General features: G+C 38.0%; 1 protein-coding gene across 6 annotated transcripts in view; it reads right to left on the reverse strand.

Moving 5' to 3' along the window:
- The window catches only part of PPP2R3A (protein phosphatase 2 regulatory subunit B''alpha), a 209,419-nt gene that overhangs the window by 123,071 nt on the left and 63,114 nt on the right, over positions 1–23,234 (reverse strand). For 5 of the 6 annotated variants that reach the window (XM_027061792.2, XM_027061790.2, XM_053221418.1 and 2 more), the window contains 2 exons: positions 10,314–10,580; positions 3,684–3,787 (listed from right to left, as the gene is read on the reverse strand). In XM_027061792.2, coding sequence (XP_026917593.1) covers positions 3,684–3,787; positions 10,314–10,580 — 371 coding nt within the window. Of the gene's footprint in view, positions 1–3,683; positions 3,788–10,313; positions 10,581–14,165; positions 15,273–23,234 lie in introns of those variants that run through there. The other variant, XM_015085776.3, reaches the window with a different exon arrangement.

Here is a 23,234-nt window from a genome sequence, read left to right on the forward strand (position 1 = left end):
GGTGTTCATCCTCAAAACATTAGGAGGAGGGCTAGGAAGCCCTCCATCCCATGAGTACTGGGATAGCAGGGAAATTATTTCTTGTTATTCTGTGACTTTTACATGTGACTTCACTTTTCAAGAATATAAAGAGCCTATTATGGGAGCAAGTCAGCTTGTATATGCATATGCCAATATGTTTAAATTCTATGTCATTATTTGCCAGTAATTTTTTTGTAGTTGAAAGCTTTAATGTACTATACTTAAGCCCAAGTCACCTTATGCAAAGGGCAAAATTGGTAAAAAAAAAAAAAAAAATTGCAAAAATAAACACACATCTTCTTCAAGATCAGTATGATAACTCAAACCATCATGCTCAGCTGCTTAGTCTCCCCATATAGCCATATCTGGGTCTCCCTTAAAGCACCTCTGCTTTTAAAAGGCATTTTATTACTATTTTTAATTATTTTATTTTATTCTATTCTATTTTGAGAGAGCGCATGAGCAGGGGAAAAGGGCAGAGGGAGAGAGAGAATCTTAAGCAGGCTCCAAGGTCAGCACAGAGGGTAACCCAGGCCTGGATCCCACAACCCTGGGGTCATGACCTGAGCAAAAATCAAGAGTTGGATACTCAACCAATGGAGCCACCAAGGCATCCCTTAAAAGGCATTTTAAAAGCCAAGATACAGACTCTTAACAACAGAGAACAAACTGATGGTTACCAGGGGTGACAGTGGTAGAGGGATGGGTGAAACAGGTGATGGGGGTTTAAAGAGGGCACTTTTTGTGATAAGCCCATGCTGAATGGTAGTGTTGTACACCTGAAATTACTATTACACTGTATGTTAACGAACTGGAATTTAAATAAAAACATAAAAACATAAAAACATAAAAACATAAAATAAAATAAAATAAAATAAAATAAAGGCATTTTAAGAACGCCGAAAGGAGCTCCCACTAGAGGGCGCTCCAACCATTTTAGTGTGGGTCATAAAATAAGACTAATATACAGACATACACTCAATCTAGTCACAGAAATGTTTTCTCAAATGAAAAAAGACAGAGACAGTTAGTCATGCTGTATGACTTCATAAACAGTCTCCTGTAGTTACCTAAAATGAAGAGTTGTGCTGTGTGTCTTTTTTCCCCTTTGCCTTTTGTAAAAATATCCTTTCCCTAGAGATAAAATTAAAATGATCCATCTCAATAAAAGAACACAGCTAGGGGCGTCTGGGTGGCTCAGTCGGTAAGCGTATGACTTCAGCTCAGGTCATGACCTCACGGTTTGTGAGTTCGAGCCCTGCATCGGGCTCTGCACTGACAGCTCAGAGCCTGGAGCCTGCTTCAGATTCTGTGTCTCCCTCTCTCTCTGCTCCTCCCCCACTCACACTCTCTCAAAAATGAATAATTAAAAAAAAAAAAAAAAAAAGGACACAGCTGTTGTGGCTGCTGCTGCTCTACCTACCAGCATAAATGTCCACCTTTTCAGTGACACAGTCTTAAGACAAAAAACCTGGCTGTTATTAAGATTATGTGGTTAACTACAGGTAACTCAAGTTGGTTAACAGTTTTCCTTTGCTATAGTCACCCTTTGGCTCACAAATGTAGGGTTCTAGAATATTCAGAATGACCTAAAATAATTACTTCTTTCTGGCTCTAATCTCTTCTGGAATAGACTACTTCCTTTTTTTTCAATCTCTCAGCTTATTCAAAGTTTTTTTCTGAAACAATTATAACTCACTTCTTGCCGCTTTCACAGATTGTTAGATGACCAACAATGCTGATCTCAATGGCTAAAGGTACCTCTGACAAGAGTTGTGCAGCATCTATATTCTTTCTACCCTTGGTTCATACTGCATCCAGCTAAGGCTTTTTCAGGGCCTGATATTTACCAGGGTGAAAGAAGTTAGCTGAACAAAAGTTAGAACATGTATACATTTCAAGTTCTTTAATTCGGCTACTGTTACATGCTAATTTAAAATAACAATAATAATTAACACATAATTGGACCACCCAGCTAAAGTCTTGGCTTTACTGGTGGGAAAAGGAGAGGGAATCCAAGCTGACTTCTCTACTGTTCAGGCCCAAGGCTCTATTTCCTTCCTGTAGGTTCTAGGCTGCCAGAAATACTGATGATAAATACCCTAAGGGGAAATGCCAATTCTTTTGCTGGTTCACTCCTGTTAATTAGTGCTTTTATGCTATTTCTAGCCTCTAATGAATTCCCTGACTTTTATGACTACTTATCAACACATTTAAAAAAAAAAAAAGGTATTTCTTAGATTTTATCCAGCAGTTTTCTATTTGCTATAGGAGACGTGGAATGGTGATCATGACACTGACTGTGAAGTGTCAACTAGATAGTGTATGAGGAATGACTCTCCTAGGGCCCTTTTAGTTCTTGGTATTCAGACAACTTAGAACTATTCCCTGTAACAAAATGACTAAAATTCACCTGGACAACATGAAGCATTTTAACATTTAGCATTGGTATGGTTCTTTAACAAAAAGTTCATTAACTGATAGGAGTTCTATATACTCTTATAGCTGTTGTTCTAATGTAATGCAGAAAGAACTTGGTGAACTCAACTTGCTGCTAGATTTTTAAAAATAAGAATACACTTATCAATCACCTACTATTCTCAAGCATTATACTGCTAAGGGCTTTTTAGGTGGCATGAAGGGAACAGAAGGAATCTGTGTGCTGAATTCTGCTATTATATGTTGATTTTAAGTAATAATAATGATGACGACAATGAGGATAACAGGTGAATGGCATTTCCCAATAGTTTATCAGGAAGGGTATCTAGCCCAAAAAATGTGAGCAGAACACATGTAAACAAGGCTATAAACATATGTAAAGAAGTCCGGTCAGTTAAGAGGTAGAAGGGGCAAGCTGTGACATTCTCTTAAAATGTATAAATATATCAAGAAATAACTTATAAAGAAGAAGGAAGAAAAAAAAAGAAGGTTAAAATGAAAGAAAACTTGTCAGAGGTGAAACAGGTGATGGGGATTAAGAGTACACTTATGACGATCCGTGACATCATAGACCTGAGCTGAAATCAGGAGTTGGACACTTAACCGATTGAGCCAACCAGGCGCCCCCGGAAGCTCTATTTTTTCACATGACACATATGGTCTGCTCCTCTTAAAGGAGAGTCTACTTTTTTTTAAAGCTTAATTTTGAGAGAGAGAGAGAGCGAGCGAGCGCACACACGGGAGTGGGGTAGGGGCAGAGAGAGAGAAAGACAGAGTGAGTTCCAAGCGGGAACTGCACTGTCAGCATAAAGCCTGACATGGGGCTTGAAATCATGAACTGTGAGATCATGACCTGAGCTGCAATCAAGTCAAGCACTTAACCTACTGAATCACCCAGGTGCCCTGAGGAGACTGTACTTTTATGCCACTGCTACCAGAGTCAAATTCTAAGACCCAAATTTAACAAGTAAAACTAAGAAACTATCAAAGAGTTACTAAAAAGTTATCTTTGAAGATCTCTTTCACTGATTAGAGACATGTAGATAAAGATTATGGAAAAAATTTGTGTGGTTATAAATAAGTGTGAATCACTGAATTTTACTTGTTGAAATAAAGGGTAAAGAAAAATTAATGAATGTGTAAAATAAGTGACCTTTATAAAACACCTTGTGAGAACCAGACAATTCTTTGCCTAGCCCTGGAGTGACTGGTCGTATACTTACTTTCTCCACATGGCAACGAATGACTGTGCGGACACAAATCCTGTCCTCTCTCCCCCTGCAGCCCGGAACATGGGGGCTTTCCAATAAAGAGGACAGCCACAGAGCTGCAAATAAAACACAAATACAGTGTAAGCCAAGGGGTGTTGAAATGATGACACAGCCAAACAATGGGCCTTTGTGGCTTTTAGCCTTTGTGTCACAGGTCCTTGAGGGAGCCAAACTGGGGCAGAAGCAAATACATCAGCTATGGTAGATTCAGAAAGAGACAGAGGGGAAACAAGAAGATCCCATGTTTAATGAAGGAAATGGAAATCCATCTGACCTTTTCTCCAAGATCATCTACAGTGATATGTCTTTCCCTTTCCTGATAAAGTAACCAGTCTCCCTTCCTACCACTCTCACATCATATATTTTCTACCTTTGAAAAAGAAAAATGACTGAATGTCATGGTTGTATATGTCCTACAGCCAGCCACATTTAATACTTGGTCACTGGTATTAATATACTCTCCCACACATCTCCTTCTCTCCTTTGCCTATTATGTTATTAAGCCCCAGGGTCAGGAAGAACTGGAAAAGTCTAGATTGCTCAAGAAAATAGCCATCTAATTAAAAAAAATTTTTTTTTAAATATTTACTTATTTTTGAGATACAGATAGAGAGAGAGACAGCATGAGGGGGTGAGGGGCAGAGAGAGAGGGAGATACATTATCTGAAGGAGGCTCCAGGGTCCAAACTGTCAGCACAGAGCCTGATGTGGGGCTCGAACTCATCAACCACAAGATCATGACCTGAGCCTAAGTCGGAGGCTTAACCAACTGAGCCACATAGGCACCAACTCCCCCCCACTCCGCGCCGCCACCCAATTTTTTTTTTTTAGTGTTTATTTATTTTTGAGAGAGAGACAGAACATGAGCAGGGGAGGGGTAGAGAGAGAAAGAGAAAGAGAGAGAGAGAGAGAGAAAATCCAAAGCAGACAGGCATCTATTCTAAATGGTTATAATTCAGGTAAAAGATTAAAGATAAAAACCAAATGCTATCATTTATTTATATATTAGAAGCAACCACAAATGACTACATATAATAAAAGCCTTAGGAGGTGCTGGGAATGAATATGAAACTATAATACTCTAAAAGGTGTTGATTTTGTTTCTTCAATAAAAAGCTATTTCTTTCAATTAATTATACTCTTACAAGAAAGACTTCTTACCAAGTTTACCTACTTTTTTCCTAGAGGGAAAATTATTTCAAGTAATAATATCTAAATAATAGCAGAGAAATAGTCTCTGAATGTTCTCAATTTTGTATATGCACATAAAACATACTCCCAAATTTGGAACCCTTCAAAGAGGTGTATCTTGTAATTAAAGACAGTCTTATTATTCATATTAGACACAGAATCTGTTGAGCTTTCATCATTCTAAAAATGGAAGCTTTTGCTTTGGAGGCTCACTAGATGTGAATCCATACTGGATTCTAGAGAAGCTGTTTCTGGTGTGAAGTCTCAGTGCATGTGGAATCACCACAGAAGCCGGAAGAGTATCTCATCTGAGATAATGACTCTGAGTTATGATGACAGAACACCCAAGGTTGCTGGATTCATGTTGGAGATGAGGATATGGAAGGTGAAATTCAAGCCATAGGAGGTAAGTACAGGGCAGAATTAAGAGGCTGCTCCTGCCTGGGCCACTAAAGCAAGCATGTTCTGCAAACAGGGTAGACCTTAAGATTTCTTAAGTCCAAAGGTCAATTACCACCAATGAGGTCGAGAATGAGGGAAAGGTGTTGCTTAGCAACCAAATGGATTTTGTTTATTGTGTAAATTATGATTGCCAAAGTACAAAGCTCACAATTAATATCCTTTGGGTGGTAAACTGTCAAATCCACTTTCCAATTCTCCCTTTCATGCAGAATGGTAGTTTGCCAAGAAAATGTTCTTAGATATGACAAGCTACTGGCAACTGCTAGGAAAGCTTAAAAGAATAGTCTGTATTATAGGGGCAAGAGTGTAGAGCCCCAAACGGAGAAAGTAAATAGAGGGAGAGATTGAAACTGGCTTGCCAAAGTGCTTGAAACTCCCACCATTATAGTCACTCATGGATTTTTTAGAATTGGAAGGGGTCAGGAATCTTCTAGCTCAACTTCAGGAAGTGGTTACCATTCTTAGCTGAAACACTACCTGGGGCTGTGTGCTGACTACATCCGGTGGGGCTACTTTCACTATTAAACAACTTTCTTTCGCTTGAATTATACTCTTTTCTCTAGAAGACTTCTGTTAAAATGCATACATGTCAGCTCCTAAGGAATAGTAAGTGACAGAGAGACCGACACATAAATTTCTATGTCAAAGGCAAAATCAAAGGCAAAATTCTAAGAGATAATGTATAGAATGGATATGTTTTAAAATAGATTGGTAAGGGCTGGCCTATTTTTCTCATAGTGGGGTACCCTAAGTAGCCATGTATTAGGCAGCAGGAGAGTATTAGTCCTTGGAGAAAATGACAAAGGAAAAAAATGCAATGCAGATGTTACACTTTGGTTACTTAAAAAAATGTATGGCCGGCTGCACCTGCTCAGAAATCAAAGAATTAAGATAAAGGGAGCCAGGAGATCAATAAGAAGCCCAAAAAAGTAAATGATATTAATCCGAGGGCAGCAGAACAGAGACTTTAACAGAGGAGAGAACAAGTCAGTGTCAAGACTTTTTGCAAAGGAAAAGAATGGATGACAAGTGGGGATATGGAGAGATACAGAAAATGGGGTTAGGAAACTCAGATTTAGGGGAGGTACCAAGAGTCAGTCTATGGTAATCAAAGTTGCTGGAGCAAGGAAAACTGAACATCTATAATTTGATCGAAGAATGGCCCAACAACATAAAGAATTGAAAGCAAGTTGTTTAATGAGTCACACAGGAAGAGATGATTACCTAACATGTGCAATGTTCTTTAACATTTTAAAATGTTATTTCATTCGATCATCACATGATCCCCAAGAAGAAGAGGGCAGGTATTTTCAGCCCATACTGTAGACGAAGAAATAATGGTACAGAGAAGTTGGCTTACAGGACACAGGCATGACAGGTCAAGGCAGTGCTCCCTCAGCCAGAAAAAAGGAGCTGACAGTGTATGGTTCAGAAGACAGCCTCACTCTTCTTCCTCAACCTCCTGCTAGAGGCCAAAACTCAATGGCGAGTCTTCTGGCCCAGTCTCTAACAAGCACATTTCTTACTGTTCTTCAATGTATGTTCCTACACTGCTTTTCTCTTAGATTCATTCTCTAGATTAATTTCTTCTCTGTCATCACTTAGAGCTGTGGAAAAAAGTACAAACTACACACTGAGAATTTAATCAGAAATTGCGATTAACTTCTCTAGGGCTGTTTGAGGTCAAAGATGAATGAGCTAAACTTCACCAACAGATGCAGATTTCATAAACAGCGTTTTCTTTGCACTTCAAAAAAAAAAAAAAAAAAAAAAAAAAAAAAAAAAAAAGACCCCAGTCCCTACAGCTACACTTAAGTGGCACTAAGAGTGGATTGCAAACTCAAGTTGGCCTTCCAAAGAGCTTTATAGACTACAAGAATTCAGAGAAGTGTTCACTGATTGCTCCAACCCCCTCTTGCTTCATTGTCCCTTAAAGGCTGTCTTTCTTCTCCTTTACCTACAACCAGCTTGTCATGAGAATCCAAGCACGTGCAGCACAGGTGCTACAGGCATAGAGTCCACTGCCTAGTGTCAGAGAAGACCAATCTGCATAGTAAAAAATAACTGAAAACAGGACTGCTTCGTGCATGTTAAGAGCCACAGCCAACTAAATGCTGGATGAAATGTGGATTAGCTAAATGGAAGAAATGATTAAACTTTTTAAATAAATGATTTTTAGCTATACTTGTGGTGAGCATAGCATAATGTATAGGCTTGTCAAGTCACTATGCTGTACACCTGAAACTAATATCTAACACTATGTTGCAGCTATACCTCGACAATAACAAAAATAAAAAAATAAATGATCTAAAAAATGAAGAGGCAAAATCCAATAAAATGAACTAATAGAGTAAGGCAAAACAAAACAAGACAAACCAATACACTTGTGATACCTACTGAGGTTACTATGTACCCATCTTCATTTTTATATGCAATGTTAGTTTTAACTTTTTGAAGTATGACCAGTTTACCCTGCTGCGTGAGCTGACAATTAAGGTCTAAGAGCAATGAACACAAATGCCTGGTACTCATGAAGGGAATGGAGGGCTACAATCAAGTATGATTCAGACAAGTTATTCAGACAGTACATGTATACTGGTTATTGTGCCACATGACAATTTGGTGTAAGCGGTACATTGTTATATGTTACTATTACCAGGGCTAAACACAATTTTTAAATTTCTCTATGTTGTCAGCTTCAACACTGGCAGTTTTTCCTGATATCACATACGGATTGATCCTCATTACCTAGAAAGAGCAAAGTCCTTCCTCTGACTACCCAGCATGCACAGACCCCTACCCTGACTGGACTACATTCTTTCCTACACCTCTCTTGACCATCTGTGGAGTCCTTAGCTTTTCTGCTCTCTTCTCACTGAACCATGGAGCAGGGCAAGGGCTACCACAATACAGGGGTGGGAGGACCAGAGTAGGAGTGGGGAGACAAGGCAACAGAAAGGCAGAGGAGAATAGGATCCTCAGTCAGGGGTTGGGAATATTCAGAGGAAGGCTGAAGTCCTACAGGACTTGTATTCCAAACAGAACAGGCTATAGGTCTCTGTCAGTGAGGCACTAAATGCCATCTGGATTGGCTTTCCAGATGTGAGCCCAGCACAGCACCAGGGAACTACTATGTCCCTTAATCTGGACAGTTTCTCCTTGTCTGCCTGCCTGAAACAGTCCATGTTACTGCCTGTTTCTCTCTCACAGTCTCCAGGTTAGAAATAACCCTGTTTGGCATTTATGCAGTTAACATGTTATCTCTAAATGTAGATTTCATTCAGCCTTGCTGAATTCTGTCTTTTGGATTTAGATTCATGGTTCCAGCCCATTCAGATAATTTACCATCTTGGCTCATAGAGTTGCCATCTCTCAAAGCTTTGGGTAAGAAAATGCCAGTGCCCTGAAAGAACCTGTGATTTATTTGGGTGGATAATGACTGGAAGTTTGCTAATGGTATGTTAGCATATGTTCAGGGGAGATAACATATGGTATAAACAGCACAACGCCAGGAGTTGGAGGACTTGTCTCCTGATGTGTGCTAGTTCTGTGACTTCAGGTACTCATGGGACTTTAGTTTCCTCATGTCTAAAATAAGTAGAGATAGGTGAGCTCTTATTTTTGCAATGTCAGTTTACTTTTCATTAGAAACATCTGAGGGATCAACAAGCAAGTTCTAAGATGGGGGGGTGAACAAAGGGGGAATAAAAGAATTCCTTTTCACTTCCCCTAAAACCACTCTATTTACAAATTATTTAATAGTAGTAGCAAATGTTCTGACAGCAGGTAGAGAAAAGGACAGGGCATGACTGGAGTAGGGATTTGGGGACTTCTCCAAAGACATGATAGAAGTTAGGTCTTAAAAGATGGGTTATGTGGGGGCTGTCAGGAGTGGAAGCCCATTTTGGAAGGGAGAAGTATGAGAGCCCAAATGCAGAGGCATGCCTGTGGGAGGGCAAGTAGGTCAGGCTCATGCAGGTAATAGTAGTTTGGGCTTTATCTTCAAGATCAGTAGTTTCCAAACTTTAAAATATTATTCCTGAAAGTAGGGGAACTGTGAAAGTGTGCATGGGGTCTTGGGACCTTCAACTTGGTCTCCTACTTGCCCACATGCAAACCTTAGTCTATTAAATCCTTCTGCCTCTTGCAACACCACCTGAAACCACTGCTAAATCCTGAGATATGATCTGACTCTTCAATTTACATGCATGATAAAAATAAAACCCAAACAAAACAAAGTACTGCTATAGATGGGAGGAATCCCTGAATACTGCTGAGCTAGGGAATGGCATGATCAAATAAAATCTGATTCTCTGCCCAGTATTAATTGTTCTAGGAGACTGGAGATGGAGGATCCACTTACTGAAGATATTCAGTTGTCCTAGCATGAGAGGCTAAGATCTTAATTAGAAGCAGGTGGGTATACTGGAAAATATTAAAGACTTGGTTCCTAGTGGAAAATCCATTTATTTCTGAGTAGAATTAGTGTTGAGCTGGCCCAATCATTCCTTGCCTGGCTCAGGGAAGAGTTATGATTAATGGGTAAGAACGAAAAAAGATTCATATTCAATACGAGGAAAAATTTTCTAACAAGTAAGGATATTTAATAATGAAACAGGTTGTTTGGCAAGATAGTGAGCTTCTGGTCACTGAAAGCATTCAAGCAGAGAATGAATTTATGTGTTAATGATGTCATGGGTGGAATTCCTATCTTAAATGGGAAGATGGACTAGAAGACCACTAAGATTTTTTTCAAACTTATGAGTTCCATGAAATAGGACCACAGATGATATATCAGGATCAAATACATTTTTTCAACATAGGAAAAAACCTAGCCATGCTTAAAAGGAGAGCAAAGAGGCAGTGAAGAGAGGAAGACTGGGATTGCTAGAGAAAGAGAGATTATACATTATTTAGTAGTTATATTACCTTTGCAATTTTTCCCATTTCATAGATGTCTGCTTTCTGATCTTCAATATCCATGAAAGCAGTTTCAATTTTGCTTAGAGTCTGTTCATGGTTACTGCAGGCATCTGGGAGTCCTTCAGGAAAGTAGAACCGTGGAATGTTTATGGACAATGGTGCATTCACAACATTATTCACATGAGGAACAGGGGAGAGAGGTCGGGGACTACTTGGAAAGGTGGCTGTAGGTGGAAGTGGTGTTCCAGGTTTCTTTTCTGGTTTATTTTGAATCTGGAAGGAGAATGTGATTATGAAACACAGAAATTCTAAACAGCATATACTTCTTGAAAGTCCTCACCAGTAACAAGAAGTTGGGCATAAATACAAGCAGCCACAATTAGAGACAGTAAGAGCTCACTCTACTGTAGAGGATGATAAGTGTGCTTCTAGGGAATGCCTATCCATACTAAATAAATACATTAATTATCTGTCAATACCTGAGTTTACACAGATTTATGCTTTAAAAATCCTACAGTACATTTCCCATCAATTATGTGCCAGATATTTAAGAGTAATGTTAGTTGACACATTAAGAATCTCAAGCTGTATTCTTAGTCTGTTGGAAAAGGAAATAATAAGTCCTTTTTGAAAACTATTCTTCACCTTTCTGCATATTTCTACCTCTCCTTCAACAGGCAGACAGAGTAAGTTCTTTCAAAATACATAAATCTAAAATGTATTGGTCGGGGGTATCCTTTTACCTTTTTCTCTCTAGTTTGACTTTGTCTACGTAAAATCACTGCCAGTCCATGACGCAGAGAAAAGCCTTGTGAAGAAAATTAAAGCATTTTACTTTCGGGATATCTTCCACCAGACTGATTTACTTGCCCCTTGGGGCATGCCATTTTTTTCCATGATACACATTACTCTCATTTTTGGTAACCTCTAAGAGGCAAGGATCATTGTCATTAATTTCATCACGGCCAAACCCCATTCATAGCTTATTACCTCACTTATAGTTTATATCATTCCTTTTTCCAAAAAGGATTTGATGTGTTATGCCATATGGAGACATGAGAAAGGAGAGAGCATAAAAGTGAGGTAGAGGAGGGAGGAGGGCAATGAGGAGATTAAGATTATTCATGATTTAGGGGAGGGGAGGTACACTAACATTCAGGTAGAGGACTACTTTACCATTGAGGACTAAATTTAGTTCTGAGCTTCCTAACAGAAAAAGCAAAAGAGATTTCATGAAGATTTTCAGAGTTTTAATTTCTTCTCTTAATTTTGACCAAATTATCTATCAAGGCGCATGAGCATGGCATTGTGGTATATACTACATGAAGTATGAGAGATGGACATGACTGTTAACTACCATGAACACAAAATATTACTCAAATATTCATTTTCTTTAAATTGTGCTAATGCCATTCCTAAAATTTGAATAATGATTTATCTGAAGTAGTAGATCTGAATATCATATTTCCTTTTAACATATGGGCTCATAACATGATCTTTACATTCAGGATAAAAATCTTGGCTACCCTTGAAAAGCATGAGTATTAGAGGAAGATAAACTTCATTCACACAAATATGTGATTTAATCTGCTTTTGTCATACATGGCCCGTCTCAGGTTAATATCTGACACTAATACATAGAATGGAGTCTGCTCATACATTACTACTACTGGGGACATTAAAGTCCAGTTGGTCACACCAAGACTTTACTGCAGTATCAGAATGTCACCCCTATAAAGCAAAGTCAAGGAAGAAATGGCACAGAGAGAAGTGAGGCTCATGAAATATGAAAAGCTTAACAGAAAACAGTGATGCTTAGCTTCTGTGACCTCAGGAAAGTTACTTTACCTTTTAGAATTTTAGTAATAAAGCAGATTATAACCCCTACTTCTTAGTAGTTGTTGTGAAGATTACAGGAAATTACAGGAAGTAACATAGGTAAAAGGTCCAGAACAGTGCTAGGCATAGATATGTCCTTATTTAAGAAAATGAGTCATAAGGCCAAAGCATGAGATTCTCAAAAGATTAAACATAATTTAGCATGATCCTTCAGATTCAATAATAAATAAAATAATCATTTACATTTGTAAAACACTTTAAAGTTTACAAGCCACTTCTGATTTAACAAATTGATAATCTATTCTAAGTAAACATTTCTATCCGCTTTAATGCTAAATCTGTAAATATTATTACACAGTCCCAGGAGTCAAGAACAGTAGACACTGTTCCTAAACTTCTACAAGAAGGCATATAATTCTTCAGGGGGCTTTACATTTATATATAAATAGGTCATTTATATCACTGTCATTCCCTTTCTATTATTCTATGCTGAAAGAGGTTTATGAGACTACAAGTATACAATCATGAAAATTCTTTTTTTCTTTCCCCAAAATGTTTCCCATGATGTGACATCCTGGGCAGTTATAACCATAGGATTAAGACCACTGGTGCCAGTGTGGATGAAGCCCAACTGTTTCGTAAGCACATGCTAGTGGAGAAGGTTTAGAACAAGACATTCTATATTAACTCTACACTTTTACTTTGACAGAAATAAGTAACAATTGAGAACAAACCCTGGCTACCTGTCACGGTTTTTATTTAAAGGGGAAATATTCAATTATATAAGGTACCTTCTTCTCCTTACTGTATTTCTTAACATGAAGCAATTCACTGATTGGCAAGTATTTATCAATTCATAGGTTAATCCATATTTAATAAAATTGATGTTAATATTTAAAAGGAAAAAGAAAAAGAATACATTTATTTTGTACTTTTATGTGTTATCAATTTCCTTTCCACTGAATTCAATGAAAGACACATAATTTAGTTTAATAAAACTGACCTTTATAAATATTATAGATTAAAAGACAATAATGCGAAATTTGTCAGATTTACTGGCGAGTTTAGCATCTGCTCATTTTGAATTAAACTGTATCATTCAAATTTAGAAACAGCATTAATATAGAACTAGCTAGGTAAAATATCTCAATTCTACATTTCAGTTTTAGCCTATAAACATAGTATCATTTAGATATCCTTACACTATTATGTCATTGTAGCATTTCCAATATTTGACCATTTTTGACTTTTTTTTTTTTTTAAAGCAACTTCATATGGTTCACTCAATTTAAAAGTACCCTGGATCAGAATAACTATAAAACTATGGTTTCTTGTTGGATTCTGGGTGACCATCACTTATATGACCCTTGATTTGTATTGTAATCAAGGTGAGGCAAGTTGTTTGGTAAAACACCGGCCCTATGGGGATAAGCAAGTAAGCATGGGTTCCACAAAGTTGTCATCACAGGCAGAAATGACTTACTATCACAGCGTGCTGAGGGAGGACAACCCAGAAATTAATTGCCATCCTTTGCTACCCACATATATTATATCACACCCACACAACTGTCTATATATATAACTAGTTCTTCCTTCAAAAAAAAAAAAAAAGAGATAACCAGGACTGATACTTTAAAAACAATTCATTACAGATATAAGTATGTTAATACAAACATAGTTTATCGATTCAAAGTGCCAACAAGAAATTCTAATTTCTCAGAGATTTCTATTAAAATTTGTAAACTGTAAAATATTTGTTAAGGTGTATTTATTGTCTCTAAAACTAGATTCCCTCTCTACAAGAGAAAAATGTGAGTACTGTACTTCAGGTCCAGAAGGTCTATTTTTAAACCTGTTGGAATCTCTCTACAAATAGCTTTCTGCAAATAGCTGAATAGAGGACACAGATTAATTCCTTGCTCTAATATCAAGTGAGCTGTAAAATTATTTGTAAGTTAGTTCACTGGGTGGTTTTATTAGTAATAAAAATATTTTAAAAGAAACACCTAAGTTCCAAACCTGTGTCTGCTGAAATGACTTCAGCCGCTTCTTAAACCTTGATGGGAGAACAAAATCACAGCCCCTTGCCAGGAAAGCTAACTCTCCCCTTAAATCCGGGTCCCTTCGTAGAGATGTTTCCTTGATCATCATCTTTGAAAAGTGGATGTTTACTTAGCAACTGTCCAGCACAATTCTGAAGATAGTCAGATTTAGTAAGTTGTCAATCTCGTCAGGTAGAAAGGTATTTTCTTCTTATCTCCAAAAGAAATTAAGTTCAAGCATTGTGCTCTCCCAGTCTCCAGGGACCACAATCCATGCTTGTACTGACATGCAGCTGGTTCCCAAATATAGCCAGTGGCTCCCAATACCTGCTCATAATTTTCAAGTTAGAAACACGCCTGCAATGGGCTTGTTGCTCCTTGTGGATAGCTTTGTGTCAAACTGACCTGCACATGTTGAGAATACAGAGCCTTCTGGGAAAGGAAGCAAGCACCCACTACTCTAGCACCAAAGTTAGAAACATTACAGTTGGACCTAAAAATAGCGACTTCTCAGATAATGCTAACTTCTTAAACTCAGAGTATATGAGGTGTCAATCCATGTAAATCAGTTTCTCTTCAAACTATTAGAAAAAGAACATGTAAAGCTTTTTTGGTTTTGCTATTTGCTATTTTTTGAAAAAAGAACAAGCTGTACTTCAAATTTGAATCTATAATTTTAAGAATAGTTTTTTATTTCTTATTTGAAGGGAAGCAAATATCCCAAACCCTCTAGGTATATCCAGTTAAAACATGGAGAAAAACAAACTTCCATCCTGAAATGTTAATGCAGAAAGATCTGTTGGTCTTGTATTTTAAAATTAAATCATTTTTTCCTGGCTTGTGTGTAGAAAACTATCTTAGTTATCTAATATACTTTTTTGGAAGTGATTCTGGATCTGGGCACATTTGAAATTTATTGTCAAAGTATTGGTTAAGAAAGTGGAACAACTGAAGGGCTCCTGGCTGGCTTAGTCAGTTAAGCATCTGACTCTTGATTTTGACCCAGGTCATGATCTCATGGGTTCATGACTTGAGACCTCCATTGGGCTTTGCGCTGAAAGCGAGGAGCCTGTTTGGGATTCTCATTCTCTCTCTCTCCTCCCCACCCGACCTCCCTCCCCCACCCCGGCTCCTTCTCTCTCTCTCAAAATAAAGAAATAAACATAAAAAAAAAGTGGGAGCGCCTGAGTGGCTCAGTCGGTTAAGCATCCGACTTCAGCTCAGGTCATGATCTTGCTGTTCAGGGGTTCAAGCCCCACACGGGGCTTTGTGCTGACAGCTTGGAGCCTGGAGCCTGCTTCGGAATCTGTGTCTCCCTCTGCCCCTCCCATGCTCACACTCTGTCTCTTCCTCTCTCTCATAAACATTAAAAAAAATTTTTTTTAAAAGTAGAACAATTGCATGCCACAAGAAAGCAGCTTTAGATACATGTGAGTGAAACCTAGCTATGATAAAGGTACAAAAAATGATCAAATGGCAATGACATGTCTTGAATTTGTGAGACATTCTTTTTCAAGGACCTTTAAAGAAATCGCAAATTTTTAAAATATTCTATTATTATATACTAAATATCTGCCTTAGTCATTTACAATAAATCTTCAAATATCCTCTTCAATATTTATTTTCAATCACATTGTTCAATCAAAATTTATTTTCTATTTCTAGAAAATATAAACCAAATATCACCAAATAACCCCCTAACCCAAAAATAGCTTACAGAGCTCACAACTGTCTTCTCCTAAACTTTTGTCTAATTTAGTGGGAATTAAATTCTTTGGATTTCCACTGTTTCCTACAACTTATCTTTTTTCTTGATTTCCTTTCAAGACATTCTGACAATACTCGATAATGTGTACATTGGGCTTAAAAGTCTAAACCTGTGGTTTTCAAATTTTTTTCTTTCAAGCTGTGGGAATCCTCCACTCATACAAAATCATACATGAAAGCTTTCAATATATAGTATGGCTGACAGAAGATTACAACTGAAATCATTAGTCTAATGCTTTAACTTGGGCCCTTCCTTCCCCTCCCCCTCCCGTTTCCTATCACTGGGCTTACATGTTAACTCTGAGCTCTCCAGTGTTCTGTGATTTTTTTTTCCTATACTCTTATACTCTTGCCTAGAATGATCTTTTCCTTCATTATTTACCTCCAAATTAAAACATCAAAAAAAGTGTGTTGTGAATGGCACTAGGTCTTGGACTTATGATTTAACACTTTTTCAAATAACCACATCTTAAATTACATTCCCTCTGTTCTTCCCAGCAGCAATGTGTGGCCTTAGAGGGGTGGCTTTTCATCCCTTTCCTGAGAATGCTCCTCCTCAAATGATATATACTCTAACCACCCTTCAAAATCCAATTCAAATTTTACCTATTTCATGAAAGCTTCCCTGACTATGTAAGCCCTCTTACTACAATTCTCTTAATGAAATAGCGTTACCTTTAAATGACCTCCACTTAACCTATTCTCTGGGTTAGTCAATGATCTCCATTTCTCCTTTATTATTATTATTTTTAATGTTTATTTTTGAGAGAGAGAAACAGAGCACGAGTGGGGGAGGGGCAGAAAGAGAGAGAGAGAGAGAGAGACAGAGACAGAGAATCCAAAGCAGGCTCCAGGCTCTAAACTGTCAGCACAGAGCCCAACGCAGGGCTCAAATTCAGGAACCATGAGATCATGACCTGAGCTGAAGTCAGACACTTAATCTACTGAGCCACCCAGGTGCCCCCATTTCTCCTTTAAAAGGGAGAACCCAACACCTGGAACACACTGATTCATGGCTAACAGTTTCTGTTATGCTCTCATATAACTTATCACAATAGTTGAGTTGTATGCTTATTAAGAGTTGGTTGTGCTTGTACCCATTTGTTTATACTGGTTGTAATTTTTACAGTAATTATTCAATTCAATTACATGTTACATAAAATTAATGAAATGTGACTGTGTAAAAAAAAAGTTGTTTCTAAAATTGAAAATAAAACCTCTAATTTGAACTGTTTTATAGATTCAGTAAAGGCAAACTATTACTAAAATTTTTTTGCTGTAAAATTAGGTGGAGGTGAGATAAAGAACAAAATCATTAAAATTGAGGAGTCCATATTGGAATTGCTTCACTACTAACTTAAGTTCCTTCGTCATTTTAAAGAAGCTGAAGCTGAAAATCAATCAATAAATGTACTGAGTGTGATTTATTAAAGAAAGATGTCATGGAACTTCAACTTCCAATCATAACACTCAAAGAAAAGGCTTTGGCCCTCTATCAAAAGATGTGAATAAATTGTTTTGAGTAAAAAAAAGGTTTAATATATACATGCTTTATAGTACATACACATAGAATGTGTGATACTCTACTGAGTAACTATCAATCCCAATAATGTTCAGGTAAAAAGTGCTTCTATTGCAGTATTTTATAATCTGAGAATTATTTTCCAAAGAATGTAAACTCTTGAGGGTAAGGTCAATTTTATAGTCACTCAACAAATATTTTTCTAGCCATTTATTATATGCAGACACTTTGCTGGGTACTGAGAGTATGGAGATAATAAATAAATGGTCTCTTCTTTTCCTTACCATACCTAGTACAATGCTGGTTTGGAGCAAAGGACAACAAATATTTTCATTTCATTCACTTCCCATAAATCTCTAAAGTTTCAAAGTCAGAACAGTGGTTAAAAGCCTGCTCTGCGACATTTTCTAAAAATTTTTTTTAATTAAAAAAAATTTTTTTAAGTTTATTTATTTTAACAGAGAGAGCAGAGGAGGGGCAGAGAGAGAGGGAGAGAAAGAATCCCAGGCAGTTTCCATGCTGTCAGCACAGAGCCCGATGTGGGGCTTGAACTCATGAACCATGAGATCATGACCTGAGCTGAAACCAAGAGTTGGATGCTTAACCAACTGAGCCACCCAGGTACCTCTTGTTTTAAATTTTTTTAATGTTTCTTTACTTTTGAGAGAGAGAGACAGAGAATGAGCAAGGGAGGGGCAGAGAGAGAGACATAGAATACAAAGCAGGCTCCAGGCACTGAACTGTCAGCACAGAGCCCAATGTGGGGCTCGAGCCCATGAACTGTGAGATCATGACCTAAGGCGAAGTTGGATGCTCAACCAACTGAGCCACCCAGGTGCCCCTCTGCTACACTCTTAAGAAAACATTTCTCCATATATTTTGATGAAGTGAGCTCTCCTGTTTTTATTTACTCAACTGCTTTACAAAGAAATCAGAGGGAGAAAAGACCAGGCCCTTCAAAGGGCTTAGGAAAGAACTGGTCTGTATCAAGGAGTTATTGATGGAAAAAGACTACCATGAAGTATTTGTGTTTGTATGGAAGTATACGTACTTGATTCTAGAAAGGATCTCAGAATGTGTTAGTCTTAAAACTTCTTAGTTTCGACAAGTATATAATCGGAAAACAGTTGCGAAGAACATGGTTTTTAGAGTGACCTCTTCTTTACTGGGAAATGATCAAGTATCAGGAATTTCACTACAAAACATGGCTTATGATCTACTCTATCTTCTCTACCTTGATCATAGGAAAAGTACAATCCATGGGGCTGGGTGTTTCTGGGTGAGAGGTTTCCCTTGGAGGGACTAACCAGAATGAAGAAGAATAGAAAACTATTAATATGTAGTTTACAAATCCAGTTTGAAACCACAGCAAGGTTGGAACTGTGGGCAATCATAATGGAAAGAGTCAACTGTAATGGTCTTCCCAATGTCCTTCTGGAATAAATCAGGAGATCTTTTCTCCTGCCTTCTGCAGCATATATGAAGTCCATCCGAACAAGATACCTAGCTAACAGTAGGTGTTTCCTAAACAGTTACCTGAATCTCTTCTTGACCTGTAGACTATTCATGAACATACCCTGTCTGAAGATAAAGGTTTGTCCTGATTGGACAATGTGCTCAACCTGGGTCTTCAAGGCCACTGTGTTAAGAAAGCTTGACCAGAGCATGAAAAAGACTCATACTCTCTTGTGGGGATGACTGGGATCCATCACTTGATACCTCAAAATCCAGCATCTAGGCTGGGGTTCCTTTCTTGCCTTTATATTTGTTCCCCCAAAGCAAACGTGATTGAGCAAGGATGACAATCTTTCTCAAGGAGAACCAGCTGGGGTGGGTTACTGGCTACAGGGTTTTACAAGTTCCCTGGCAGGGTTAGATGGAAGAGGCTGGCCTCTGCTAACACCCTAAAAAGCGAAGGGTTTTTTTGTTTTGTTTTGTTTTGAAGAATAGCCTTCTAAGAAAATCAAGAAAAGGTACTCCCTTACGATGTTCTGAAAGGACCTACAGAATTGAGAAGTCAGTCTTGAAAGAGCCTGTGCCCTCAAGGAAGGGGAGACTGGGAAGGACAGAGAAGAATAAAGCTGTGTGTGACACCCAACACATTACATTTTTGTAGAATTCATTCTTTGATGCTTAATCTGAAACTCAGGATTGGTTTTCTAGAGCTTTCTGAATTCTAATTCCTGCCCTTCCCCTTTTAGTGAAGACAATAGTGGTATATAATATTAATTATCTCTCTGGAAAGAATCAGCTCTAAGGGATGTTTAAAAAAAATGGGTGGATTAAACAGGACAGTGACAAATTTGAACAATTTCCTGAAGAAGCAAATCACTTATTTTGACTTGTATAAAACTGCTAAACAGTTAATACAGTGTGTTGTGCCAAAATAAGTCTAGTCTCTATTTTATAAACAAAGTTGTAAAGTCATTCACCAGCCTCAGCTGAACATGGCTATGAAGACTGAGATGATACCATCAACCAAGAGTGAAGAAGGCCTGTGGGGTAAACCAGGCAGCAAAGCTGGGAAAATCTGAGTGACAGAAATACATAGCACAGCAAGCCTGGGAAGTAAGCTCAGTTGTGCTGAGTAATAGAATAAGGTTGAGAAATACAGCAGAGTCACTGTGAAGTGACACCAAAGATTCTGCTCAGAAGATACTATAGGAAAAAAAAAGTTACATATTAAAGAGAAAGTTTTGCTTCATCAGGAGGGTACTTCTGATTCAAAAGGAAGCTAGCTGACTGTTTTGAAAAATTTTAAAACACTAAGTCAAAAGACTTTTTTTCTCTGTCCACACAAAAACTTGTACATAAATGTTCACAGCAGAGTTATTCATAATAGCCAAAAAAAGTGGAAAACAACCTAAATGTCCATTAGCTGATGAAGGGATAAACAAAATGTGGTATACTCATACCATGGAATATTATTTAACCATTAAAAGGAATGAAGCATTGACACATGCTACATGATGAACCTTGAAAACATAATGCTAAGTGAAAAAGCCAGATACAAAAGACCATGCATATAGCGTAAGATTCCATTTACGTGAAATGTCCAGAATAGACAAATCAAGAGAGACACAAAGTAGATTAGTGGCTGTCAGAGGCTGAGGGGAGGAGGGAATGAGGACTAACTACTAATGAATACAGGTTTTTGGGGGGTGATGAAAATGTTCGGGAATTAGTGCTGATGGTTGCACAGTCTTGTTGAATATATTAAAACCTACTGAATTATGCACTTTAAAAGGGTGAATTTTATACTATGCGAATTATATCTTGAAAAAAGAGTTCCTCAACTTGGCTCTAATTGGCAGAGTAGTTAAAAGAGGTAATAACTTGGAATCATAGACTTTGTTTAAAATACCATTGCAAATAAGCTTTAAAAAAAGAAATTGATTATAAGCTAATTAGTTAATTACTCTTAATCTTAAATTTTTATGTCCTTCTCCTTTAGGCTCTAACTTGGTGATTTCTCATTGTTTAATAGCTTGTTTCGTGTTAGTAATGTTATTTTACTCTTAAAGAATGGACACTAAAGTGGGGAAAGAAGGTTGGTGGCAGTATCTATGGCATCTTTGCTACTGGCCTGATCCTTGAGCCTTAACTTTATAGGATGCAGCAAACTAGGAGATCTAGTAAGCATTTTGTGTCTTCTTTCAGTTGACTCCAAATGACAGGAACATATTTCATGACTAATAACAGAAAGAACCTACAAATCTAATATTCTGCCTCTTGGTATTCCTAATACTTGGGGGCAGATGTTCTTCTAGGATCTGGGGCAAGGAGAGACAATTAAGAGTCTAAAATTATTAGGCATAATAATTCTTGGCTCACTAGAATTTCTAGTTCCTAGAGTTCTCTGTCCTCCTTCGTCTGCTTTTCTTCTTTCCCTCCTTCAGGAATTACTTCAATTAGATTGCTTATTATAAAGCACAAGAATTCATTTTAGCCTATATTAGAAAACTGAAGTTAGAAGGAATAGAAGGTCTGCAATCCACTGACACTACCATGTTACCTGTCAATGAACACAGAGTGACAGAACTATAAAATACCTTGCCCCAGTGTCTTTGGGGTGGGTGTGTGTGAGAGAGAGAGTGGGGTGGGGTAGGGGGAGACTTCTCAGTAATTTTGGGTGAAGGCTGAATTCGCACATGTCAAATGAGAAGGCTATCACTGATGGTCAAAACTCTAGTGTTGAGTATTATATTGCAAATATAACAGCTGATGGAGCTGTGCTTCTTGGATGCCACAGTGCCTTTTAGATGTCTTGTTTTAAAGATGGGAGAATTGCAGCATGTTTATCTGCTTATGGGAAGACCTAGTAAAGGGGAAAAATTGATGAATGCAGGAGGGAAAAAAGGACCAATCAAGGAGGAGAGTCCCTCAGTTAATAGGAGAGGATGGACCTATAGCACAAGTACAGAGGATGGTGTTACATAGGTGCTCAGAACATTCACGTATAGTAACAGAAAGAAAGGGAGAGAGTATATGGGTAATGATATGGCTAGGTAGCTGGCTAAAGTTCTCCCCTCTGATTGCTCCAGTTTTCTTAGTAAAATAGCAAATAAGGTCATTAACTAAGGGCAAGAATGGAAGAAGAGATGTTCAAAAAGAGAGAAGGTATGAGTCATTTACAGAGTGGTAAAGTGAGGGATTAGGGAGCTGTAGTAGGACTGCTAGACAGTACTAAAGGCCTGTTGGAGGTTTGTGGCCATGAATTTAATGCAAAGACCACTCGGTTTTATTGTGTAATTTTTCTCAAGCCAAGGTTAGCTGCACAAATAAAAGCTCAAAATAGAGAACACAACTTAACCCAAGCTGTAGTTTCCCAGGTGAGTACCATGGAATGAGGGTAAGGCAAAGAAGTAGACAGTATATTCAGCAGAGTGATTTTAATGATGAACTATGGCAGTAGCTCTCAAACAAGATCATGCACCAGAATTACCTGAAGGGCTTGTTAAACCACAATTGTTGGGGCCCATCCTCAGAGTTTCAATTTAGGGCTGGGGCCTGAAAATCTGCATTTCCATCAGATTTGATGTGATGCTGATGCTCTTTGATGGGAGTCATTCTTTTTAAACCACTGACATAAACACAGAAGCAGAGAATGAGTAGGTGAAGGACAGGATAAGCTCACTGGAGAGATCAAGGAACTGAAAAGTTTGTGTGTATTGGATGCTTTATCTACTGAAAACTCACAACGATTGCAGCAAAAATAGTATTGCAAAGTGTCATAGAGCCAAGACAGAAAATCTTCAAGAAATAAGGGAAATGTCCTAGGAGTAGAAGATGACTGCAATCAGGAGGGGTAGTGGGGGGTGAGTCTGAGGACATTAGTTCAAAGTTGGAGGGGACAGTTTCAGGGAGTTAGAAAAAAGAATAGTCCAGAAGCAGCAATAAAAGGCAAGAACATTCACTGCCCCTCCAGACCCAATGGAGGGGTGGTGAACTGGGAAAGAAAAAATACCAACATTTCACATGGCTATCCTTGGGGAGAGATGGATGTCAGTTAAAACAAGGAGGTAAAGGGAATGTTTAGAGTTTGATGGCATAAGAGATTCTGCCAGTGAATGAGGTCAAGAGGGAATGGGGAAAAGATTTCATGAGCTGGGAGGGTTGGACATGGACTGAGAAAAGAGGGTGTACAAGAAGAGAGTGAGAAGGAGAGTGACAATCTGGATTCCTCGACTTCTTCTAGTAACTGGTGTAAACAGGGATGAAGAGCCTATCAGATTAGCCCTGATGGTCTTAGAGAGG

Source organism: Acinonyx jubatus, chromosome C2, assembly GCF_027475565.1.
Source record: "Acinonyx jubatus isolate Ajub_Pintada_27869175 chromosome C2, VMU_Ajub_asm_v1.0, whole genome shotgun sequence".
Taxonomy (NCBI): domain Eukaryota; kingdom Metazoa; phylum Chordata; class Mammalia; order Carnivora; family Felidae; genus Acinonyx; species Acinonyx jubatus.